Here is a 27850-nt window from a genome sequence, read left to right on the forward strand (position 1 = left end):
TATCAAGAGAAGGCTGGTTTCCGGTCTTGCCTCCCATAATGCTCTGCGTAAAACGCACATGATCCTCCATATTTGTTGTTTATTATCGCTCCGTGTTCGGCCAACATTTTATGACCTGCGATCAACACATGGGCATTCCGTATAAAATAACACCCGACACAATAGCTGGATTTGGTAGGTTTCTCTGGATTTTTCAGTCTCGGATAAAGCAGTTAATCATCTGCAGATTTTTCACACCTGCACCAAAACGACTTCAAAGACCTTGAGTCGAGTGGTGTTGGTACAGCGGGTGTACTTGTTTGGCGGCTTGTCGCGCTGTTGTCACCACGCTTTTTGGAAGCTTTAGAAATTCATCCTGAAGTTGCACAGGCGTCTTTGATTGTTGGCCTGCTGCTTATGTGCGGTGGCCCTAAGAGGACGCGTGTGTTTTCACGATGGGAAACACTAGCTCAGCCAAAAATCGCCACGCATCGGGAGACGACACGGCGCCCACTCTGACTGCAACGGGCCGCTACGACTCATCGGCCCCGTCGTTTATGGCAGAACAAGAGATGTATCAAGAGCCTGCCATATATAAGGTAAAATGCAAATCTATCACAGGGCTGTACTCGGCAGTAAACTCGTATGTTCTGTTAAATAAAATGCCCTAATTATAGTATTTTGTTGGTACGAATGTTTGAAGAAGACAATTTGAACATTTAGATAAATGCCAATATGTGTCGTCTGCTGCGATACGTTTCATTTTTTTTCCAGTGAGACGATTCAGTTATTGTCAGAGCAAGATAACGGCCCACGACTCTTCCAAAGAAACGGCTTTCCCCTATTGATCTCACTCACACACAACGCACTCACACATATACATGTGCCTGCTTGACCTCTCACACTGCGCCACCTTTAAGAGCAAGGTCAAGGGCGGTCATGGTTGTAACCGATTTTGCGGATGTTGTTTACGTGAGGGAAATTAAGCCAATTGAGGTAATGAGCAAACCAGTTGGTGTTCAGATAAAGAGAACGTCGTATCTTGATATCACGTCATTATTTGGACGGGCACCGTAGCGGCACAAATGGCTAAGCTGTCTTTTATCAACTCTCTCGTACAGCAGGTGAGCATGCGGCTTTGACCTTGAGGGAATCTGTTATAGTATTGTTAACTGAAAGTTCATGACGTATTTTGTTAGAAACATGTATGAAAACTCGATTGGATGCAGATGAATACAATAAATTTAGACCAATTCGGCAAGATAAATGAAATATAATCTGTTTTACGAGATTTACATCATTGCCACAACTCATTAGCTACTTACAACACCACAAAGGCTTTCCATACTTGTGTAAATGTCCAAAATCTCAAATAGTTTTATATAGTGATATAGGTTGTGTTGTCACCGTTTTGGGTTTAATGATAATTTTTGTAATCTTGTCTTTACTTTTGTGTGTGTGAGTGTAGGGGGAAGTAAATGTAGGCTATATTCAGTTATGAGCTATATTTTTTGGAGTTACTTTTTATTTTACTATTACTTTTTTCCTTAGATTAATATTATCAATATTAATATACTGAAAACTTTACTGAACAAGGTAATCTGCTAACAACTTGAAACATGGAAAAAATAGTAGTAAGAGGAAGATAATATACTTAAAATTCTCAAGAATTCAGAATGCACAGGTAGAAAAACAAGAATAGCAGGACATCCCGGTAGTGCCTCTTGGGCATGGTAAATATAGTAGTACAATGCATGTTAGCAAGGCAATCCACCTGCAATGCACAAACAAGCAATACCATAGCTAAGGCAGCCTTCTTGGGGAGCATTTAAAATTAACATGGGGTGGGATTAGTGTTTTATGCCGAGCCAGCAGCTAAGGTTATATCATGGCAAAGCAGCCAGCCCTGTAAACATTTGCGACATGCAGTGAAAGAACGGTATGCCCAGGATAAGATCTGAACTCAGGACAAATTAACATGGAGACAGTACAGCGTCTGAAGTAGCACATTTTAAAGTTGACATGGTAGACATAGTACGTTATCTCAAGTAGGAAGCTCTAATGACTTAAATAGCACACAGGAAAAAGCACAACATCTAAAACCATAATATAAGTAAAGAAACCTTCTTAATAAATATTTAGCTTAAAAATTAATGTCATAAGTGGAGATGGTTTGATTTACTTTTATGTGACAGTCGATCTGGGATTTAATTCTTCTATCAGGCATCATGTTTAGATTCTGAGGTTATCTCCCTCTGCCTTCTCTTGCATGCTGAGAACAGCTGAGTTCATCTTGTCTGGTAGTAGAAAGTGCATGCTTTAAAGTAAGTGTAAATTTAGTAGCTTGATCTGTTTGTAAGGTAAACATGGGGCAAGTGTGTATGTACAATAAATGTTACATATATTGATGAAGCTGACTAGTTATTTTGAGGAAATGTTGATCAAGAAGCCAGAAATCTGCTCAGTGTAGGTAGGAGATATAGTCAGCAAGGCTTAGGTACTAACAGCAAGGCTAACTGCCGCTCCTCTTGCTTGAATTAGGGTGGATTCTTCAGAACTCAGAAAGAAATTCTTGATCGCAGAGCACTGAATGTAAAGGTGAGGACAGTTTTGGCATGCTTGCAGCACACAATAATTAGATTACCTTGCTTCTCATTGCTTTACCAGCCCTCTCAGTTTGAAAAGTGCTGTAGGATGTACAGCAAGAAAGCTTGTGCGTTTGTGGCAACTTTTGTGACGGCACTTTAAGGAATGGATACCTAAATATGGATGATGGTACTGGATAAATTCATGTATTTTTCAGCCTGGAAAAAATGCACAAAGTGATTTTTTTTCTGGTTCAGTCTGATTGATCTACATTTGAGAGATCTAGAATTTGTTTGGTTATGTTTGTGTAAGTGTAGGGATTTGTGTAATTTGAGCACATCTGTTATACTATTTATCCTTGTTTCATGATGAAAGATACAGTATTGTCTGATTATTGATTGATTTCCATGATACGATAGGCAATTTCAGTAGGCATGGAGAATGTCTTTGGAAATTGAATCCCTTTCTGATGCTTTTAGTGATGTAAACTGTTAGTGCAGGTAATGAATATTATATAAATGTCTACTGAAGATTTCCCTGTTTTGTTATTGATATGACTATAAATACTTGTGCATGGCACTGTAATTATCACACAGAGTACACACTTGCAGGCCTTGTGATCATTGGGGGCTAGTGTCTTTGGTGGGCATTTTTATGACAGTTACAATAATGTATGTTCATATATTTTTCTTCATTAAGTATAAGCCACATGCTGGTAGTATGAATTGGCTAATTTGTGTTGGGTTTCTATTTAATATCAAAAAGTAGAAATAAGGTAAAAGTTTCAGATTTAAACTTAGAAGTGTCAGTGCTTTGAAAAAAAATATTGCAGCTATGATTGTTACTTGCAAGTGCAATACACATCCTTTTGCATCAAGGTAGTGAATTTAGGTTTCAATTAGTTTAATTACTAACCCAGAATTAAAGGTCAGGAAGGATGGTAGATTCAGTAGTAAGTGCGGTTGTAAGTTTTCTGTGTTGCCTTTATTACTGGTATTACTTTTGGGGACTTACTACACAGTGGTAGCATGAAAGCATGTGTGTAGTTATATGCAATATATCTGTGCATTGACAATACAATCTGCTACATGGTGCACCTTGAAAAACATATTCTTTAAGTTTGAAACTTTATTGAAAACATTTTGGTTACATTTTAATGTTTTACATTATTATATTCTTAACTATCTTTGAAGACTATAAAGTGATACCACTCAGAGAAAAATCTAAGTGGATCAGTTTTTTTGTTCTTAAGTAGCATAAGTATTTTGTTCTTAATGTGCTACAGACCTCTTAAAGAGATGACAGGGATTCTGCTAAGGCTAAATTCTTTGGGGTCCCAGGGACCCCTTCTTCAGATTTCTAAGGTGTCCCAGGCTAACTCTAAGGGGTCCCTTTACAATGTGAAAAAAAAAAAAATCAACAAATCAACATACTTTGTTCAACTGCCTTTCAGGCACACAAAGCACTGTAATGCCTAGTCAGAAACGGCGAAATTTCTGTGCCATGAAGTCTGTGCAAGCATCTGTGATGAGCTTATGCTCACTGTACTTGGGGTGCTCACTTTCTTTCCGATTCTGAGACAATGATTTTAGCCATGCTGTTCATGATGGAACTCTTTCCCGGTAAGGGAAAAAACTCAGTGCAATAGAAGTAACTCTCACCTTGTGGCGCACAACAATAGATTGGGCTTCGATGTCAGAAACTACACTTGCCCAATTTTGTATATGTTCTTCGCCTAAATTTGAAGGGGTCCCCAGGGACCCCATTGACGAAAATTGAAGGGGTCCTCCGAACTTTTAATGCGTACTGTATGCAATTTTTTGCGTAAGCAGAAGCCCTGTGAGATGCCTGGTGTCTTACACCCAGCAGTGAAATTTCTTTAGAAATTTTCTCTTCCTCAAATTATTATCTGTTTTAATCATACAAGTCATGTTTTCAAAATAAGATGTTTCCTTTGGTCATAGAATCAGGGGGGGAAGCAACAGGAGATACAGCAAAGAAATAGTGGAAATGTGGCATCTTTTTGGAGCTGCGTTTACCATTTGAGAGGGTGAAAACATGACAGTTTTGAATAACTTCAGGCTGCATGTCTGATTCTTGACTTCTGAATTATGGGTAGCAGCTGAAGCTGTGGGTCAACACTTCCATTCATCTCCTAGCAGCACACTGGCATCAGAGATGATATTGGTAGACCTACAGCCTTGCTGATGTCGTTTTTCTATTCACTCTTTTCAGTGATTGAAGAATATTTACTGCTCAGGGTGAACAAAGCTACCGAGGATGCCTTATGGCCGTAATTTTACTATTATGCAGCAGTTTTTCAGATTTATTTTCCTGTTGACTTAGTACTGATGACTATGCTTTGATTACACTTTTAGAGTAACTGAAATATATATCACTTCAGAATAATCATGTGGAGATTCTCATGCTTCTACTCATCAGCATTTGGCTTAAAACTGATTCTTTTATCCATCTCTTTGCTCTGTAAAGTACTTCTGACCTTGATCCTTGCTTTCCTCCAATTCCTGCACCTTGAAGTATGCAGCTTTTCTCTGATAAGGATACAACTTTGGTCATGTTGATGTTTCTCCTCCAGCAGCCTGATAGTGAAACCTGAGTTCACGCCCTCTCCAGTCCAGATTGAGAGCAGCCTTTCACCTTTATTTTGCTACTCTCCAAATAACTTTAGCCCCTTTCTTCCCCTGTTGTTACTATTTGTTATCTTCTACTTTCAGTTGATTTTTTGCTGTTTTTCTACACAGCCTTTCCAGTCCTGCTTGATCTCAATCAAGGTTAGGTATTCTCCCCACTCCTCATTTACCCTTCATGTAATTCCTGTTAATGAAGTTATCTGCTTATTAGAACTATTATTGATTTAAATATATAATCCAAGTGAGCTAAATAATATGCAAATATAGCTCAAGGTTAGGTATGCACCATTTCTAAGTTATTGGGATTCAGTTTCAGATTTATCTGGTGCAAATTATTTATTGCCCTTTGTTTGACGTTCTATACTACATTGTTTAATCAGTGTTAAATAATTTTTTAAAAGTGCAATTATGACTACTCAGTACTTGTTCACTAGTTGTTTTAAGTGAAGTGGAATAGTGAATACATTACAAATATTTTTCTTTTGAAGTTATATCAAACATTCTGTTTACATATTTACTCTTCTTGTATAAAATGTTTAAAGCCTCACCCAGAAAGAAGAGCCATAGCTGAACATTTTTGTTGTAACACTCTACCACTTTTTAAAAAACTAGAAAAGCTAATACAGATTTCTGTATTAATTTGTGTGCTGGTGAGGCCCATACAAAGATGAAGGTTTGAGACAAATCTAAAAATGGAAAAAACAGGTCTGAGCAGTCATAAAGTATCTGCATGAAAAGGTATGATACCATAGGAAATCCACGAGGACATGATACAGACACTTGCTGAGGACTTCCCTTTCTATGCAATTGTGACAAAGTGAGCTGCTGAATTCAAGTGGAGCAGCAAGGTAAGCACAGAAGATAACCCTCCTTCAGGTCATTCAGGTCATTCAAAAACCTCAACCACTGATGATTAAGTTAATGCCAATCATGGTATGGTTTTGGGTGATGGACATATTACTGTCCGGCAGATAGCTAAGTCCATAGGCATTAGTTCTGGTTCAGTCCACACTGTTTCAAGGGAGATCAGGGGGATGAGCAAGCTGTCTGCAGGATGGATCCCAAGAATACTGATATCAGAGCAGAAGCTGCAAAGAGTTGACATTTCCAGGACACTTGACTCGCTTCCAAAAAATCTACCTCAGATTAGTAAGTCAAAATGAAATCTGGATTCATCACTTTGAAACTGAATCACAGATTCAAAGCAAACAGCAGAAACACTGTGGTTCTCCATCCTCGAAGAAATTCAAACAGGCAGCGTCTGTTGGCAGGTTGATGGCTTCTGCTTTTTAGATTCTAATGGCGTAATCATGATAGACTATCTAGAAAATGGAAAACTATTAATGGACAGTACTATGCATCAGAATTAACAAAACTGAAGGAAGAAGTTAAGTGGAAACGATGAGGAAAGCTGAGGGCAGATGTTCTCATGCTACAGTATAACTCGTCCATTACCTCTGCTCAGGTTGCAGTAGCTGAAACAGCCAACTGTAGCTTTGACTTGCTACCCCACCCCTCTTACTCACCAGACTTAGTTCCATCTTACTATTACCTGTTTCCTAACCTCAAATTCCACCTACATGTTCGCCATTTTGGAAACTGATGTGGTCATATGTGCTGTGGAGGAGTTTCTGATGGTCCAGGATGCCAACTTCTTCCTTGATGGGATTGCAATGCTTGAGCGTCGTTGGTCCAAGTACATTGATGTCAGGATGGACTATTTAAAAAAATTATGAAAAGCTGTCTTGTTTCTGCAACTCCTTCTGGGTGAGGCTTAGAACTTTTTGAACAAGCCTTGTATATGTTTTCCTTGTGCACATCTTTCACAAAAACTTGTTTGTTTTTCAAATATATTTCTAATATGTTTGGCAAAAAGGAATTAATACACAATATTTGGCTTTATAATGTTATGTCCGCAACAGTGAAGAATAATGATACCTCTTGAAACAAGCTGGTAAAGTTTCTCAGACGATTTCATATGTTGACAAAATTGATTAAACTTTTGGATTTAATCTAGAATACGTAAAAAATTCATATAATTCACCCAAAGAGAATGATGAGTTTAGTAGATGTTAATTATCTCAGGTTGTTTTATTTTCATAGCAGAAAAAAACATTTGTGTGCATTATTGGAAAGCATGTTATTATCTGAATAACCTAATACACTACTAGTTGTTGTAGCTTTGAACTATGTTTAATACCGCTGTATGTTAAACTTTTGGATCATGTACTTCAGTTTAAAAAAGTCAAACCATTTAGTGATCAGAGCAAGTCTTTTTCCAATGTTTTTCTGTGTGCTTATGACATTGATTAATGTAATGTGTTACTGCAATGAATTTTCAAATATTGCATTTACAGGGAAGCAAGTGATTGCACTTTTGTGTCAGGCCTAGCTGCTTTGCTAGCAATTAAAGGTAAAGGGTCCTAATGGCCCTGTGGAGAGTAAACTGTAAATAGTTTGCCATAATTATATATAATATATAACTGTAAATAGTTTACTATATCTAAGATGTTTAGCCATGGTCCCACACTTTTCAACTTTGCTGATGTCAAGTGCCCAAAATGCTGGGTGGGCTGTGGAAGTATAGCAGTATTGAGATCACAGGTCCTGGCAAGCCTAATGCTAGTGACCATCAGCTGCAAATTTAAGCATACTAATCACAAAACGGAGGAGCTGGGAGCATTCTAGAGAGTGTTTTGTTATAAACTCTAAACAGGAAAATGGTACCGTGCAAAATTTTGTGATTTTTGTTTGTTTGTTTTCACTAGTCTTCATAACATTTTGGTATTTTAAAAAAATGATTTATCTCATGCCATTAGAAATATTATTTGAGATTCTTAAAACACTGCAGCAAAAATGACTCTAAAAGTTAATGGTAATTATTTTTAAATTTATGAATATTTCTTTTTTAATAGGTTACTTAAGCATTAACGATATGCAGCATGTTCAGGTGTGACATATGAGGGTAAATTATTTTATCCTTATGAATTTTACTGAGCAATATTTTTAAAGTATTAACATTTATCATGTGAATATAAATGTAAAAAAAAAAAAAAATTCAAATGTGCATGTGTTTGACTTTTAGCGTAGATGTTATACATACTTTGAAATGTCTCATTGCATAGATATATATTTCACAAATTTTTGTTGACCAGATCATAACCATGTTTACATTCACATTATGTAGTACTAGTTTTTTTTAAATAGGATTATGTAATTAGCTTGTACATTTGACTGGAGATGCAAAGGGTTTGTTTTTCTTGGGTAGGAGTGGATAGGGAAGGAGGAATAGACACCATTTATCTTTTAAGATTGAATTTAACTTTGTGAGCTGTACTTCTGTTTGGTACATTATTCACTTATTCAGGGTTTGTAATAGAAATGGTTATTTTGCCTTTTTGTATTGTTCATGTGAATGTTAATATTATCCCCAGATATTGATTGTAATTTTCATTTTACTTTCTGTTTTATCATGTAAGTAAATTTTCTCAGAAATTGACTATTTTTTTATTTATTTTTTTTTTATTTATTTAAGTTTGCTCATTCATGCAAGGCTACTTCAAAGAATTTAAATGTAATGACTATTTTCACATTTAGCGGGCACGAGCCAGCACTCTTACTCCTGGCACTCCTGTGACTCAACAGATGACTCCTCGCCTGCTTCCTACTGTCTTCAAATGGGAAGGGGGTGGCAAGGAGGTACTGCTTTCTGGCAGCTTTAATGGCTGGAAAACCAAAATCCCATTGGTCAAGAGGTTTGTGATTATTTGTTACTTCAGATTCCTTTTCTGTTTCTGGTTCTCTTCCCTGCCACTCTGTATTGGTTGGAAACCTACTTTTCAAATATTGGTTAAAACATACCTTTTTCTCCTCCCATAATGTGCGTCTGGGTGTGTGGGTAGGTATGCTTTTTCATGTGACTAGTTCTTTTATGTGTGTGCCTTGAACTGCTATAGCAAGAATTGGTGCTTTTTAAATACTTTATTATTTTATTAGAAATAAACATAATTCAAGTCATTTTAGCTTTATGGGCAACTGATAATGTGATTACCTTCTTTTGTATGACACTGAGAAGTTGTTTTCTACTACTTTAAAATAGAAAAATGCTAAATATAGAAAATATGTGATGACTAGTAGATACTTCTTGAATGCTTAATATAGAGGCATGTGAGTAGTGAATACTACTATTGAATGCCTAATATAGAGGCATGTAAGTATTGAGTACATATGTATGGTGTCACTTTTTACTTGCATGCCTATCTGTCATCTTGAAGTTTACACTTCCCTACATGGGACTTTGTTTGGTGCTAGATCATTTGTTGAATCATTCAACACAAGTATTGTGACTGAAATGTTACAGGATTGAAAGAGAATACAAAAATAACATTACAGCAAGATGAATTTAGCAGTCATTATTTTCTGTGATCACCCTTATTTATTTTATTCAGAAAAATGCTTACCTTATCTTTTTCTTTTAAATTTGCTTTGAGTTGTTGACCTGGAGCTTCCTTCTGGCATTCACAGTTTTTAAAAACAGGTCTTCATCTTTTACATGTTTGTTTAAAGCAAATTTTTTTTGTGCTCAAATTTGATAGGGTTGTCAAAATAACACTACAGGCACAGGCACATTGAAATAGCTAGCAGTCTGCTGAAGCCAGCAGAAACTTTAAGGTCTTGGGAAGTGGTAAGATCATAGACTGTGAATACAAAGACAGCTTTTGAATTCCTACAGAGCAGCATATGTGACAGACTGTAGAACTGCATAAGGGAAATAATTAAACTGTAAACGAGATAATAATAAATGTAAAATTTGTAAAGCGCATACTTGCACTCCTAAGGAGCATGCTTTTTGCACTTAATAATAAAACATGGACAGCATATGAGGTAAAAGGAAAACAAGCAAATAACATACAATAACATACAAATAACATACAAGCTATAAAAGAATAAAAAACCATACTAAACGAAGAATAAAATCAAATACAGAAAACATAAAGAGGAACCAAATAACAAGAACAAGAGCTGAGAGTAACACGATATTGCAAAAGGAAGGGTGCAACAAAGGACTAGCAGTATGGAAAAGGTTGTTAGGAGTAATGTTTATGGAAGAGGTGTGTTTTCAGTGCACATTTAAAGGAATAGAATAATGGGTATGTGGCAGATATGGAAAGGGAGAGTTCCATTGTTTCGCTGAACTAAAAATCCTGTGGCCATAGGATGTTGTTGTTTTGGTAACAGGAAGAATAAGGAGACGATCATCATACGAGGAGTGGAGTTGTCTAGCTGGGATGTAAGGGAAGAGCAGTTCAGAGAAATAATCAGGGCAGGTGCCAGCAAAGAAATTAAAACACAGCTCGGACAGTTTGGACTGGATGCCAGAACGGATGGGAAGCCAGTGTAGACAACGAAGGAGAGGGTCGTGGTCTCATGTCCTGGCTCTAAGCACCAGACAGCAGCAGAGTTCTGTACTTTCTGGAGTTTGTGAAGAAGGTATTCAGGGTAGCCAGCAAGCAAGGAGTTGCAGTAGTCAAGTCTGGATAAAGCAAATGCACAGACAAGAGTGTTGGTAGCGGGTAGACAGAATGTGGCAGATGATCTTTGGTAGCTCATAATAGACTGACAGACAGCTGTAATTTGTCTATCACAGTAGACTGACAGATAGCTGTAACTTGTTTAGCAAGAGTCATGTCAGCAGTGACAATGAATCCCAGATGCCTGACGGAGGAACCGAAGGTGATGTTGGTTTTGCCCACCTCGCCGGTGGAGTGGAGCAGTAGAGCTAAGTATCATCAGCATATGATTGATAAGAAACGTCGTGAGACTGGATGAGATGTGATGAGAGTAATAGCAGCCTGTGTCTTCCTTTTGTATTTTTTAACACTAGAATCCTGTTACCTTTGGAGGGATCATATAAAATTGGTTTATTGTGATTTTTACAATGACTTGAAATTATTTTAATTATAGTTGAGTTTTTTTTTTTCTTCTCTCACCTATGAAGCTGTGGTGCTCATGTACCTTTTAAACCTTATGCAATCACACACAAAACAAAGGACAATTTTTAAACTGATTGACCTCCATAGGTAGATCATCTTACTTAGGTGCTGTCTCCACTTCAAGCATCTGTGATAGGAACTATGTAACTTACTATGTATAGAAAGTACATACAATCATAAAAGCAAAAAAGGGATATATGATGTCATGAATAATAATAATGAGGAGGAGGAGGAGGATTTATATTGTCCCTTTTCAAAGATTTGCTTATAGCACTTTACGTTAATCTTATATAGACTAAATCACCAACAATAATGCCATACACCCATATTTGCAAATAACAGACGCTCGCTTCTTCAACATATATTCACAGTGTGTAGACAGACTGCTAGCCAAATCCTCATTTACTCATTTTACTGGTCAGAATTTATGTTGTCTTGGATAGCTAGATAATGCCATTACTTCTTACAATAAATGTCTCCATATTAAGAGAATTTTCAGATTATGCAAGTACCTATATGAACAATAAAGGGAAATTACCTATTATTTCCTAAGTTTTTATTTAAAATTTAAATTGTTTCCCTTTGGCATTAGCATATATGTCATAGATGTACATGGTTGAATAACTTTTTTACTGCCCTGCTTTTTTCAAATCTTTAAAAGTTACATAACTGTGACACTTATTTTAAGAGGCTAAAACTTTAAAAGTTGTTGTCACAGAGGTCTGTGGGAGTAAATAAGTCTGGTTGGCCATTAGCTGCACTTTCTATTAGCCTGTGGCAGATTTGACAAGATGTTGTATTGTTTCAGCCATGGGGACTTCTACACTATTGTAGACCTTCCAGAGGGGGAACACGAGTACAAGTTTCTTGTGGATGGACAATGGACCCTCGCACCTGGCGAGGTGAGGGGGAGCGGGGAGGTGGGTCATTTTTTAACAATCTTTGATAATGGGCAAGTGGGTCATTTTCTTTGATAATGGGCAGGTGGGTCTTTTTTTTTTTTTTTTTTTTTTTTATAAGGTGGGTCATAACATCGGTTACTACCCGCACATTCTGTCTTTCTAGACAAGTGGTAACACCAGTTACTATGCTTATAAGAAGGGGTAGCAACAGTAATATTTAACTTGTAATGTATATTCTAATAAAATATATGTTTGTTTGGCACTTAATGTTTTGTATATAGATTGTGTAAATAATTTTTTGCTAATTTTTAACTTTTGTCCTACTTCGCGATTTGTGAATTCTCTGTCCCATACAGTAACAATCTTTCATTTAATTTTACTACAAGAAAGCAAAACCTGTATTAAAATTCACATCATGTAAATGTTTTAAAAATACTCTTTAAAACTGAGTATCACAGATAGTTGTCTTTATTATATGTTAATAGATATAAATTTTAAAAAATACCTGTCAAAATTTCATTCGTGGGCATTTGCCTGTGGCGTCAATTATGAGTTAAGCATCTTTCATGATGATGGGCAGGTGGGTCTTTTTTTTTTTTTGAAACATCTTTGATAATGGGCTGGTTTACACATTATACTTATTTATAGTGTCATCATCTGCCACCAAGCAGTATAGTTCCATAATGGTTACAAAATTTAATTTCTAGCACACACAGTGGTACACAGAGGAAGGCACTGACGTCGCACAGTTTAAGTAGAGTGATCCTTCACTGAAGTCTTTGCAGGGACTAAATAAGCATCCCACCTTAACATGGTCCTAATTCTTATACTAATAATACAGCTCTTTAAGTAACATTTGGCACTACTGATGTCTTGGAGGCTATGTCCCAGCATACATGTTGGAGCTATTGAGGGGTTTTTGTCAGTTTATTAGTTCAGACCTGGAAATCTTTGAATGTGTAGTTATAATACTTAGTTTACAGAAAATTATGCTTGTAATGTTTTGTACAATATATAAAATTTTTATCGTGCATGAATGTGTTAGAGTGCATGGGCATATATTTGGATGTTTTGCATATGTGTGCTTGCAGTTGTGAATGAGAAAGGCAGAACAGAAAGGAATAGTTTTGAAGCAGGGAATGTTTTTGTTACCATTCTAGTCACCTAATCATTCTGATTGATTTTGTGTAAATGTGTGTGTGCGTGTGCATGCATTGTGGTTGTGCGTGCATACACTTGCCTGTGCTTTTTTATGTATCTGCATTGGGGGGATGGTGTGTGGCAGCCTACAACTCCCAATGGCATGGGATCCCAAAACAACAAGATTCTTGTCAAGAAATCAGATTTTGAAGTGTTTGAAGCATTGGCTTTGGACAGTCGAGCCACAAACAAATCCAAAAAGCATCGTAAGTTTATTTAGTGTTTACCATATTACTATCTGTAAAATGTTATTCTCTTAAACGTAAACATATTGTTATTTTGCCTTATCCTTTTATTACCTGTTATAATGTCTCTGAACCAAAGCCTTTAGTTTTACTACCTGTCCCTACCCTGGCAAATTGGATAGACACAACACTAAGTAGCAGAAAGACTATTTCAGTCACAGGTTGAGAGTGAGCCTTGAACTGTTGACCTTTTGCTTTAGAATCAAGTGCACTAACCACCAGACTACCAGGTCCCCATTATCCTGCCTCTTTCACCCCACCCACTTTGTGAAATATGTTACAAGAATGCTGTTTTTAATGTATTTATTTTGAGTTTCTATTGCTCCAGAGCAATATAAATATTTCTGATGTTTAATAAAAAGTAGTTGGTAATTTTTTATTTGCATTACACTTATAACATCAAATGTCACGTAATTCAATCAGCCATTTACTTGGGCAAAGCGTTCTATTACCAGAATCAGTAATTTGTTGCCCATTGTTCTTGCGTCTCTTTTTTCTTAGAGTAGAGCTGCAAGCGTTAAATAATAACCTCTTTAATATTTGATATTTAAGATCATGGCTTTCTAATATGGTAAAACATTGCTTACAAAGTTCTAAACAGTTGTGTTGCACCTTTGACCTGGGCATTTGATCAAATGCAGTCCTGTTGAAATGTTTTTATTTTGGGATGTTATGTAGTTGGAATGTTCTAAGCACAGATTCTGTATTGGTTATGGGTTGTCATCAGCTCGTCTTGTTATGTCACTGAGTTTTTGTATTGCCTTTTCATTTGTAAAAATTCCCATAAATATCAGAGTAATCAGGAGAATGAGACAGATTTTTATGCAACCCAGATACTTTTTCTTAGGCTAGTACATGTGAGATCAAAGTTTATGGTATTTTCAGAGGATGGGACAACCTACTCTAATGAGTATGGTCAAGACATTCCACCTCGCCGCACAGAAGGCAAACAGCCAGGCCCGCCCTTCCTTCCTCCACAGCTGCTTCAGGTCATCCTCAACAAGGACACGCCAGCTCATGTAAGTGATCTTTGGTGGCATTTAGGACATGCCAGCTCCTGTAAGTCACCTTAGGTGCATAGTTGACATTCAGCATGGTAGAGGGTGATGGTTAGTAAAAAGTGACAGTGCACAGTTGATATATGGCCATGCACAGTCGGTGCAATATTGGGTTTATAGTTGAATCTGCATAGTAGATGCACCGAAAGTAAGTATGCATCATTGAAGCATTTAGCATGTTTATTTTTACTCTTCTCCTCTCATTGAAAAAAGGCAAAGTAAGGGACTTCACCTATTACAATTTAGCTCATGGTGCTACTTGATTACAAGGGTGGAAGATTTTCCATGTGTATGTGGATTTCCTTGCCAACCAAAATAATTGCCCTTTTTTCCCTTGCCAATAGTTTCTGTGTTAGAAATATTGTTCCCCCCCCCCCCCCACACACACACACACACACCCATCCATAGCCTTAAGTTCATTTGCCCTAATGGGTACAGACGTGAAGGGATTGTCACAAGATGGAAGATTTTATTTGGCATGGCATAAAATTTTCCATCCTTCCCATGTGACGGAGTATATTGGTGATGGAAGTCCCAGAGTATGCTGAATGATGTTACAGGGTATTGTACTTGTGCATTTTACTGTGTACATATTCAAGCATCAGTACCGTCTCATTGTAGTTGTTGATGTGCACTTAATCCTGAACTATATCGATTTATCTAGTTAGTAGTCAGGTACACCACTTGCCAGCTTCTGCTTGAGAATCATGGAAGTTTATCTTTGTGCAGTGTGAACCATCTTTACTACCTGAGCCTAATCATGTGATGCTCAACCATCTGTATGCTTTGTCTATAAAGGTGAGTATTTGTGTATGCATGCAGATTCATTCACATGCATGACTGATACAGACAACTAGTACATAAAGTGTTGACAAGGATAACCAATGGCACTTTACCCCAGGGTCTTTTTTTTTGGTTGTTTTTTTTTTTAAATCTGGAAAAGTTTTGAAAAAAATGGATAACTATATTCCAGACCAGGAAAAGTTTTGGAATTTTGGGAGGGCAACACAATGCAAAAATCAAGCAGACACTAGAGACCATCCAAACCAAATGTCTGAAGATATTCTGGACAAGCACAGCCACCAGCAAAGAAATCCACATGAGGCAACTGCACAAATATGGCAGCCATAATCCACTCAAGAAGATGGAGATATGGTAAAGGTAAGGTCACGGTCGTCCTTTGACCTTCTGAGGTTGTTGGGAAATGAGATGTTAGAGACCTCACTTTTCTCAGAGCCAGTTTCACATTGAGGGCAGTGCCCATTTTCTCCTTGCTACCTTTCCTTCCCCAAGTCTTTGTGGAGTCAGGTACCCATTCCCGCAAGCTGGGGTAAGTTTGCTGCAGTACTCAGGTATCGAACCAGCCCTCCTCTTAGTTTGGACGCCAGCAACTGACCAGGAACAAACTTGCTGTTAACAGACAGACATGGAGGTCTCTAGTGGATGCCTTATGTGCCGCCTAGATTTTAAAGAAGACTAAGTAAGGAAACAAGCACAGTTCATGAACAGTTTCCACAAATGAAAAAGGAAAAGCTATCACTTAGAAAATATTTCAATGAGAATGAACTTGGTCCTGATGCTAACTTAGTCCATATACTAGACCAGTGATGCCCAACCTTTTTCGGCCTGCGGGCCATACACATTTCCGACATGCGTGTCACGGGCTGCATCACCGCAAAAATACAAAAAAGAAAAAAGTAGAGCAGATACCATTTTTATTAGAAACAAGTTGTACTTATCATTAATAATATAGTAAATAGTGAGATATTTGAAATTGTTTTCCCGAAACCAACTTCTGAATGTCTGGCTGCATCGTAGAGACACCAAGTCACAGCACTGAATTGAAAGCATCGTCCATCGAAAAAAAGATTGAGAGATGCCCCTACGTAGGGATAAATACTTCTTCCCTTTTTTTCGTGTTTTTTTTTTTTTTTTTTTTTTTAATTACTAACATGCCTATTTCCTGCACTGTGGGCAGAAGTTTCGCGGGCCGGATGCGGGCCGTATCCGGCCCGCGGGCCGTAGGTTGGGCATCCCTGTACTAGACTATGATATGGCACCAAGCTATGTTCAACACTCAAACCTATAAATCCACAGCAAAGATACCTATAATTCACACAAACTTTTAAAGTGAAAGAACATTTCTTAAATTATGTTTTCTTCTGCGTAAACCTGTACCTTTTTCTTGCTTTTATGGATTGAATGTGAATGAAAGTGAATAGATAAAATTTATTTATAACATTATGTTGCTTTCTCATCAAATGTAAAACATTGGCCCCTGGGAAATGGGCATGTTGGTGACAGTTATGATGTAACTCTTACTACTCACACTAACATAATCCTGCAGGAGAACCTTACGTAAAATGCTCACATATCAGTTGCATCAAATCTCGTCACAGAGCTCATGAGTCCCCACCCCTGCTTTTCCCTAAACAGAAGACGGTGATGTATGATGCAAAGTGCAAGAAGAAACCACTGTCCACTCACATGCATACACATGGCAGCTTAGTTCTGGCAGTTGTTACTGCAGCTCTTGTACTTCAGTTGTATGTCTCAGGCTTTCCATGTTGCAAGTCACTCCCACTTGGTCTGCAAACCACGTCAGAGAGCAACAACTGCATTCATAGCAGTACAGATACCACATGTGGCTTCTTTGACAACTGTGTTTTCACTTGACTAGCCTGCTATACTGTCCCTGCCTTTGCTCGAGTGTGTTGGAAGTTTGTTGCCGTCACTCCACAACCCCAACCACTCAGCTACAGAAGCAACCATGCTTTAAGCACTGGCACCACCAACTGGTTCTCATCTTAGTGAGGTGTAGCAGTCTCCTTCGCACAGACTGCAGCATAGACTGTGACACAGATTTGGTATGTTGTAAGATCAGACTGTGACCACCCAAAAGAGATTCCACCATACCAAGAAACATGCGACCCATGCATCGATGTTGGTAAGATTTCCAACCAACACCTAGGAATGCCAAGATCATTACCCTCTATATAAAAAAAGGGCACGACAAGTGACTCTAGCAGTTCCAGATCCATTTCCTTCTTCAACATTGTTGGCAGACTTTTTTGCTAGAGTTTTTCTGACCTACTTATAGAAACTGGAAGATTGTCTCGCACAGTCACAGTGCAGCATCCAAGTTGGTAGGTTCACTGGTGGTAACATGATCTTGCTTCAGTATTTGTTGGAGAAATGTAGAGGATAGCAGTTGCCACTGAACATCACTTTCATTGATCTTATAAGAATTCTTGAAAGATCAGCTGCCCACCTAAATTACAGATTGAATTCTTCCACACTGACATGAGGGACCATAAAATTCATTTTCTTTTCTTGGCCTTTCACCAGCTACTCAGACATTGAGCAAGGCTGTGCCCTTGTTCTTCACTCTTCAGGATTATCTTTCTGCTCCTGAAATGTACTTTAACCACTGTATCTGAGTTGTGCCTTTGGACTACAAGAATTTTGGGGCTGACCTGCAGAGGACTGATGTTGCTGGACAGAATACAGATGCATCACCACTCAGGACTATTGGTAACTATAAACTGGAAGTTGTTTATCATTTCACTCGCCTACCATCACCGACAGTATCTCATTGGACAAGAGGATTGGATAGAGAGCTACAACACTTACCACTCAGGTGTGGAACAATCCAAAACTGGCAATAAGACAAAACATGATAGTATGCAGTACCTACTTCACCAGCACACTGCTGCATGGAAGTGAATCAGGGACTACATACACAAGACCAGAGAAGGAATGGCTGAATCGCAGAAGACATTCTCCTGTGGCAAACTGGCATCTGGAAAGAGAACCACAGGGAGACCTTAACTGCAGTATAAAGTCATCTGCATTGGTGACTTGGGTCTTGCAACTGGTTGCACAAGGTGAAGCCCCATCACCTTGAATCAGCAGAAGAAAAACTTAATGCTATGGCTTACAAATGGGCATGCAGAACGGAGCATAGACATTCTACCAATTTGAAAACAGGTTACAATACCTAGATGTGTTGACATTGATCAAGACTGCTATTTGCTTTGGTTTCTTCAGTCATGCACAACTACCACAGGCATACACACCATGAAACCATGGTACAATACACAGATGTGTCCACTGTTGAGGCTATGATGTGGCGTTAGTTGCTGGCACAGTGCAAAACACAGACGCCTCTGTAATGGAGACTTTTATTGGCTTTGGTCCCTTCAGTCATGCATATCTGTCACAACCATACACATCATCCATAGTCAGCTCTGACTAAAGGAGACCATACTAATGGCTCACAATGATAGCTCAATGACATGTTTTAAAAGTTAGAAGATATGTTTTCTTTTATGTACAGTGTTGCAAAAAACAAAACAAAACACAGAGCTGATAGTTTATTACTATGTCATGTTTAAACCCTAGTTCTAATGGTTCACTACAACTGATAAAAAAGTGTAATATCAGACCATAGCAGAAGAAGAATTTTATACTAGTAAGAAGAATTAAATTGAAAAACATGTTTTTGGGTGATATTTCTAAAGTATCTATTTCTTTTGAAACATAAATTGGCCCTGCTACAGATCAACACACTGGGCCCTGCATGCATATTGACACAATAGTGGTCAGAATTATGCAGTAAATCACCAGTGCCCAATGAGCTGAACTTGTTCAGATAAAGGGAGTGATGTAACTCTTTACAGTTTGTGCTTTCTTGCTTGTCCACCTAATAAACTTCTTGTTTCAGCTGTCCATGTTTGATTGTCTTCAGCTGTCACTGACGCCAAAAATTTCTTGAGAACCATCACTAATATAAGAGATTAAGAAGGACGAAAGAAAGATGAAATATAGTTTTGCTGTATGCACCACTAAGGTATGACGTCCACTCCTAAGAAGAAAAAAAAAGTTCTCAGAACTTGATACACAACACTTTTGGGCATTAGTTTCTTTTAGGGGTGATGAAGACAAAAAGAAAAATGGAAAGTTTGATTTTTGGTATGTATTGTCTGGTAAAGTAAGCTAATTGTTAGATGTTTTTGAGTACATTGTTGTCTGGTAAAGAAGCTGTTACATGTTGCAGGATGGTGTTATGGTGCTGAGTGCAACACACCGCTTCAGGAAGAAATATGTCACAACACTGCTTTACAAACCTATCTAGCCAGGGCTTGTATGCTGGTCTACCTAATAGTGGATATGTGCGTATTTATGCATGTGATGACTGAACAAAGTGGGATCTACCGGTGTTAATGCCTGTGCTGATAGTGGACAATATCTACCTAAATTTTTCCATGCGCTGTATATAGCCAGACAGTATGAAAGCCTCTACTAGAGGTATTGAGGTGTTTGTGCTGACTGCAAACAGGATGGGGTCTCAAGTCAACTATCAGGCTGCAGCTGGGATCAGCAGATTTTGTGATTCAAAGGCAAAATGAGGATGAATAGAACCCCTTGACAGACGTGGCTAGCAGTAAATGTATCAGTTGAGATGTGTGTCATAGCCCTTACCCTGTCTTTTGTTCCAAGTCTGCATGGAGAGAGTTGACTATAAGCTGTTTAGTTCATATAGATTTATTGCATGGATTGCCACTCTAAAGGGTTACATGTTGAGATATTTGTGGGGGGTTTTGTGATATTTTTGAATGGTAACATTTGTTTTTGTTTTACAACTGTTTGGGTGGTGGTCCACACTGCATAAGGTATCTGGACAGTGTTGTCCACTCAGCATAAGGTATCTGAATGTAGTCATTCATACCATGGAAGGCATCAGTTTATGTTGGCCCGAACTGCATAAAGTATCTGGATGTGGTCATTCATACCATGAAAGGCATCTGTTTATGTTGACTCGATCATCACAAGGTATTTGACTACAGTGTTACATGCTAAAGCTTGTACTGGCTGCACACACATCATCACTTGGGCCCCATTTGATAGCACTTGTCTGTGATGTTATGTACATTATTTTTCTGTGGTTGAAGAAGCTTTTTTCAAGAGCATTAGGAATATTGCTTACTTTATAAATAAGTGCCTGCTGCTGGCATCGGACGTGTGTACATGCCATCACACACTGGGCCAGTCTGCATGGCTCTGGTGTTGCATAACTGTGTATTTGACTAAAGGTAATGTCTATATGCAACATCACACTAAAAATAAAAACATGAGGCTTCTTTTTAGTATTGGTGAAATTGCATGAAAGAAATGCTGACAGGTGACATTAAAAATTAGTGCAATTGTTCCGCAGTGATTTAATTTAAAATTACTGTTACTGCCTGTGTCAAAATTCTTCTAAGGTATTTCTTCTCTGACATTGCTTACATTGTGTAGAACATTGTTGTGCTAGCATTGTGTAAGGAAAGCTGGTTTATCGAAGGCAACATGGACGAAAAAATACTTTAGAGAGCTACAGTGCATGACTATTGAATGTATGTCAAATGCTGGAAAACTGTAAACTTTGTCTACAGGTTATCTAGCTGCTATACCCAATGTTGGAAAATTGCAAACCTTGTCTTGAGTTGACCTAGCTGTTACATTTTATACATGTGAACACTGCCTGTTGTGCTATAGTGGTCTCTCTTCCATGCAGTCAATCAAGATCCACTGTGATGCAGAAATAACAGTTTTATAGGAGACATAAAGGTCTAGTTGATCATGCTGATATTGAGGATTTGGTATATTGTGGTTTTCTTTTGCTTTTAAGAATGAGCATGCATGTTTCTTACACCCATAGAAGTGTAGACAGTGTTTCACAAGAACAGAACCAACCCCTGGAGTCCAGATCACTGAGAATTTATGCAGCATATTTTTAAACAGAGATGTTGGTGGGATTCTCAATTATGTTCAATGTAGAATGCATCTTGTGATAAAAGCATTCCTAAGCCTAAAGTGTTCTGTGCCAATGATGAGCCTTGTTGCAGCTTTGTGACAAAAAGCTAAGAGCGGTCAGCTAGTTGCCAAATATGCAGTTGAAAAAGAATTTCCAATTAACTTGAAATACAACAGAAGCAAAGAGTAATATAGAAAGGTCAAAAAATGAATCTTGTCAAAATTCTGCAGAAACTTGCCTGGTGCTAACTCTGTTTTATTTTGTAGCAAAACTTTGTTTGCAGGGCACAATGGTATTTGAAAAAAATTGGAATATTATAACAGTTACTGACAACAATATAGTTCTATAAATGTTGTCATCAGTGCTGCTGATTACCTTTCTTCCTGCCCACTTCTTTCATCGGCTGATAAAGCACTGTGTGAGCCTGCCAGCAAGCCTTTGTCTACACTGGTCCCTTTGCTTGAAACATTGCCCATACTGCTCTGCCAGTCTGCCCCCTTAATGCTTACCTCTTTAAAATGACTTTCAACCAATTTCTAGTGCATTAAACTGTTTTTATGGGATCAGTTTGCTTTACAAGTTTTCTTAACTTATCTAAATGATGACAGGGCATTTACTTTATTATTGATGAAAATAAATATGCTGTTCAGTGACGATGGGGAATTCTTAGTACCATACTGTTGATCACATATTTTCAGGCAGTTGAAGTAGATGTGAAATAGTATGTTTAACTGGCTTCTTCTTGTGGCGATGGACATTTCACTCTGTGTCATATGATACAGGGGATTCTTCTTTAACCACCTCACTATGTGCCACCTGCCCCAACCCTTTTGGGCAAATATAGTACATTCCCCTGTTTTTGGTAATGATTGTTACCAACTTGTGCGTGTCAACAGATTTGTATTTCCCTTTGCTGTTAGTCCTCAAAGAGAGGAATCTAAGATCAAACAGACTGATCATTTTAAAAATCTAAAGATGGTGTGTGGTGGGGGGGAAATTTAGCACATTTACATTTTAGTTTGTACTGCATGACCATTTTCAAAGTATTTTTAAATAACCCTGCAGCATTAATGAAAAAGTAATGACAATGGAAAAATACAGTTGAATACTTCTTTGTGATGTTGATATAATGGTGGAACACTTGTAGTCTCATGTAGCATTTCTATGGGTATGCATGAATGTTTGCAGGCACTAATATTGGTATAAACAGATACACATTATTTAACCTCAGACATAATTGTAGACAAATTCTTCTATTTCTGTATTAGTATAAACAGACTTGGATTATTAACTTGCAGCTAGACTTTATTGTTGACAAATACTTATGCTGCCTGTATCGGTATAAGCGGACATGGAATATTTACTTCAGCTAGACATTATGTTAATAATTTCTTCTGTCATCAGCTTAAAGGATTTTTTTTAATGTTTGCAACTCTGTCAGGTGATAGTACCAACAACAAAAAAAAAAAATTGTTTGCTACTGAGATTGTGAGCCAATAAACAGTTTGTCACTTTTCTCTGAATTAGGGATTGTATCAGTTATTTGCAGCCCTTTAACTATTAGTGTGGATGAAACGAGTGCAATTTGCTTTTAATTTCAGTAAAGACAGAGACATAACACTTTTTGATAAATCATTTCTGGTGTATGTAGAGTAAAAGTGTGCCATTATGTATAGTCCTATTGTGGAAACTATGTCCAAATGTTCTGCCGTCAGAATAGAAATGACTTGTCTTCATGTACGGTTTGTTCTGGTGTCAAGAGTTTGACACTTCACCTGGGTCAACGCAAGTCCGAAGTTTTATTTTAAATATGATAGTGCTTTTTTCTTGTCATCAAAGAGAAAGATTAGTTTAAGAACTGTTGCTTGATTACTGGTATGAAATTGTTTGAGCATAGTGCTTAGATGGTGTGAAGTTTGCCTGATATGTCTAGATGGTGTGGTGCATGGTAAGCATATTGAATGCTGGTATGTCAGAGAGAAGATGGACAGTGAGCAAGCCTGTTAAGTACAGTAAAACCTCTTCATTAAGACCTTGTGTTGCAACCCCCCATTTTGATGTGGCTCCCCCAAATAGCTTCTTGGTGTTTGCCCTATGCTACAGCCTGATGAAGAATACCAGGAAGTAAATTAAGTACGTTTTGAAAGCAACTGCTTGTTCATCAGGTCAGAGGTCATTTTCATCCAAAGGCATATCGACCATATCAACTTTGTCATGACCATATCATCCTATGTAAGACTGCATTGTACCAACACAATAGATGCAGGTCTAGAAGAGGAATTAATCATGGATGACACAAGTAGCCATAGGCTTCAAATGTTATGAATAGAGGCATGCATTGTTTGAACAACTTCAGCTACCATCTTATTAAAAAAATGGCTGCTTGGCAATGCACATTTAGAGAATAAATCTCACAATTTCTGTCAACTTTGTCATTCTTCTTAAGTTTGGAGGTTTGTATGGAGACATTTGGTTGACATGAATTCGGCAAATGCAAGTGTGTTGTATCGATACATCCCTGTTGATTGAGTTAAGCAGGTATTATTGTTTGGGTATTTATTTAGCCTGGGTCTGGCTCAAGTGGATGAATTTGGTGTTGGGATGTCATTGTGAAGGTGATTAGATTCAGGTGGGAGGTTAATAAGACTCCCATTCATTGTTGTCTCTTTGCTTACCACCGCAGATTAGTGACTTGCCCTTCACTAACAACCTGTGGAAGAAGTAATGTGCTTATAAAAATAAAGATTCTTGTGACCAACTGTTGAAGCTCAATTGTGACTTGTTTTGCAGTGCATCTCAGTGTCTTGTTTCACAGATCCATAGTAGAAGGTCTCATTCTAAACAATGATAAACCTGTGTACCGCAGGTTTGTGGATTACCTGGTGGCTTGGTGCAGTGGAAATGGTCTACAACTCAATGTTTCTAAGACCAGGGAGATGATAGTTGATTTTCACAGGAGCAGAGGTCCTGTGGTGCCTCACATTATTAACAGTGAAGCCATGGAGCAGGCTCCAAAGGTGACTTGGAAAAGAACAGTTGAGAGCGAGGCAAAGGACATCAGAACCACATGGGCCCACCTGAAGAGGGCTGCCCAAAACCGGGTCCGCTGGCGAGGTGGTGTTGAGGCCCTATGCTCCTCAAAAGAGCAACAAGGAATAAACTAATGGAGCAGGCTGACCATTTTAGGTTTCTGGGATCCACCATCCTGAAACGATCTCAGCTGGAAAGAAAATGTGATGTCGATTATCTAGAAAGCACAAAAACCTGTGCCAGAGAAAAAGTTTGGCTTTATGGATGGACATTTAGTCCAGATTTACTGGGTGGTGGTAAAAGTGTACTGATACTCTCAATAACCATCCACAAGATAAGTCTTAACTGGGTGGTGTGTACAACTATTCGCTGTGACTTGGTTATTACCCAGCTAAGTTTGTGCAGGGCACGCAATATTATGGCTTGGCTGATGCATTTCACCTGCCTAATGGCTTTTAATGTTGCATGCCTTCTAGGGGCAGGTATTAACGTGCATGCCTCCTGAGAAAGTTACTTTGCCAAAGCAGTAGCCTCCCTGAACTCCGATGTGGCGTCAGGACTGAAAGTTGAATGTATCTCTTTGAAGTCTGTGCAGGATATATGTGTGCGCTCATGTATCTGCATGTGTATGTGGAGGGAGTCGTTCTTTGGGAGTAGATATAATAGTGTGAGTGGTTAGTATTTGTTGACTATGTGGCGGGCATAATCAAAGATAAGTTCTTTGTTCCATGTCACTTGGCAAATGAATTCTTCATCTAAGAGAGCATCTTTGCCTACTGGGGTGCATGTCTATTGATCAGTTGCTTGTACCTGGAGAGTTAACCCATAAATCTTGAAATGCAATAGTTGCAGAATCAGCAAGCATGATTGAGCTAAAGCAAAAATGACAAAGCAGACAGTTTTAAGAGCTTTAGTTTAAACATTTCAATAAGTGAACGTAAATTTTGAGATGTTTGAATTTGTGGTTCATGGAATGAAAGCTGACGTCTCTTCTGCTACCTGATTTTACCGGATGTAAGCAAGTCTGAATAGGGAGGTTTTACTGTACTTTGTGGTAGAATTATTTATCACTAAGGTCAGTAAGATGATGAATGTCTGTACATTGAAGCCTGGTTTATGTCGGTATATTGTGTGGAGCTTTTTAGTATGAATGGGATAAAGATTGCTTAGCCATGTCTTGATGGCCTATTAATAATTGTGTACAGCTAACCCAAAGCTCTTTTTTGTGAAGTCTGCATACCCACACTTGGGAACCATTCTGCACAAATATTAAAGCAAAATTGGGGCAAGTTTTAACAACTTTCGACATCTATGCTACTTCACGGTTTCTTTCATTTTGAGAGCAATGTGGCAACTCATGCTTGTTCAGTAAATGTTTGTAATCCTTCGACAATCCACCCCACTTCATCTACTCTGTTTCTTTGTATGTGACAGCCCCCTTCCATTTCACAGTATTTGTGTAGGCAAACATGACTGAGCAAGTCTCCAATGTATTTGTGTAGACAAATATTAACTGTGTATCATGGCTGCTATGGCGTTTGTCAGGTACAACCACTATCAACTTATACACAGGAGCATGCGATATTTCTCGTTTTCATTTAGTGTTATACTGATGTTCTGATGTGAATAATGTTTACTGCTGGAGTGCAACATGCTGTGTATGCAGACACAGGACAGACAAGTGCAGTGTGCTGTACATGTGAATAGATCAATTCTTGACTTGCATGGTGAGCATTTGGATACTTTTCAGCCTTTTTTAAAAAAAAACAAGACTGGGGTTGAACATTATTATTCTACAAAATGGATATATGTGGATATATAGATGGAAACAATGTTCTGAGAGTTGGCCTTTGAAAACCAATTGGGAAACAACAGTGTGAACTGTGTGTAACTGGAATGAAATCATTAAATTGTCTAGGACCATGGCACACTAGTGCTAGAGGTCCATCAGGCTTATGAACATGTTCATTAAAATCCATACTGAAGGTCACATTGTGTGATGTCTTCCACAACCCACACCCCCTTGGTTTTTTTTTTACATGCTGGCTATGGTTGATCTATAGCAGACCTGGGCAAAGGCCGGCCCGCCTCCTGTCTCTGACCGGCCCGCTGGCCAGTACATATACTATATATACAGTATTGGGTAAAACTGAGTTAACTATATTAGTCCGGCCCTCTAAAACCATCCCAATTTCTCATGCGGCCCCTTGGGAAAATTAATTGCCCACCCCTGATCTATAGCATAATTATACTACTTAGACTATTGCAATAACATGTAGAAGTTTGGTGCATTCAATTTCTATTTGAATCTCCCAAAATTTATGACGTATACAGTAATATATGGTCATCAGCCATTCTCAACTTGTTGGCAGTTGACTATTTTCAAACTATTTGCACCAAACACTTTACAAATACCCTCTGCACAGTCAAAAATATCATCTAGTAATTTTGTTGCTATTTATCACCAGAAAGGTCAGGATTTTGTAGATTTTTGTATATCTCGACAGGGGTTTTTTCCTCTGCCATGTTGTAGTCTAGACATGTATTTCTCCATTGCTTTTGTTCTCTGATATATTCTTTATCCAATATTTGTTTTGTTAGTCTAGACGTGTAACTCCAGTGGTTCAGCTGAGGCTTTAGGGTGTTGCCCCTCTTTTCAAGAGAATCGTGTTTTAAAAAAAATTTGCATTACTATTCATAAGTGCAGCAGCAGAAAAATTCTGCGTACAATACAATAAATTAATGGTAATTTAGGTACAGCCAGCCAGATGAGAGGGAAATCTTTCCATGACAGTGGCAGATTGACCAAAAATTGCTGAATAAAAGGAAGATAGAATCCATCTTTTCCAAGCAGCAGGCAAAGCAAGCATAGATTAAAACGTTATAAGCAGACAGCAAATCTTTTGGCACAATTTCTGCTAACGGTGCAAGGAAATTAAAATCTGAAAAATCTATTAGAATAGCCCTTTTTAAAGGATTTTTTACTGGAAGATTTGTGACTGATAATTTTTCGTCATCCCTTGAATTGAAGAGAAAGTTTGGAATGGAGGAGTAATAACAAGAATGTTGGAGACAACCTTAGTGAATGAACACCTGAGTAACATCATCATTACATTTTTGGTAAAAAGATGGCAGCACAATAGTCAAAATGATGCACCATCTCAATGACCTGCCTGTCGCTCCTGCTTCAAGGATTGGTGGTTTTGGCATATTTTCTTTTCATGATGTTCATTTTCATAACAATGCTTCACACTCTTGATGCTAGATCTTTGTTTTTTCCTCTGATTAATACATCTGTGTTCAGAACTATAAAATATCACTTTTGATGTAGCTGTACACTATTTTAAATTTCATTGGTTATATTTTCTGTATCAAAAAGGGAAAAAAGTCTTTTTGTGAATGTACTG

General features: G+C 38.0%; 1 protein-coding gene across 6 annotated transcripts; it reads left to right on the forward strand.

Moving 5' to 3' along the window:
* Positions 1 to 24: 24 nt before the first annotated feature.
* On the forward strand, positions 25 to 26433 carry LOC112571309 (5'-AMP-activated protein kinase subunit beta-2-like). 6 transcript variants are annotated; one of them, XM_025250214.1, is made up of 9 exons: positions 437 to 578; positions 754 to 1103; positions 2521 to 2577; positions 8814 to 8971; positions 12018 to 12129; positions 13397 to 13517; positions 14442 to 14575; positions 15344 to 15412; positions 15588 to 16332. In XM_025250214.1, exons 2-9 carry the CDS (start codon positions 1065 to 1067, stop codon positions 15771 to 15773), a joined length of 876 nt encoding a protein of 291 aa, XP_025105999.1. In that variant the 5' UTR covers positions 437 to 578; positions 754 to 1064; the 3' UTR covers positions 15774 to 16332. The 6 variants fall into 6 exon arrangements, with proteins under 6 accessions (XP_025105998.1, XP_025105997.1, XP_025106003.1 ...); XM_025250216.1 differs by lacking the exon at positions 2521 to 2577 and having other exon boundaries at positions 15588 to 16328; XM_025250213.1 differs by lacking the exons at positions 754 to 1103; positions 2521 to 2577 and having other exon boundaries at positions 25 to 578; positions 12018 to 12111; positions 15588 to 16331.
* Positions 26434 to 27850: the final 1417 nt, after the last annotated feature.

Source organism: Pomacea canaliculata, linkage group LG8, assembly GCF_003073045.1.
Source record: "Pomacea canaliculata isolate SZHN2017 linkage group LG8, ASM307304v1, whole genome shotgun sequence".
Lineage (NCBI taxonomy): Eukaryota > Metazoa > Mollusca > Gastropoda > Architaenioglossa > Ampullariidae > Pomacea > Pomacea canaliculata.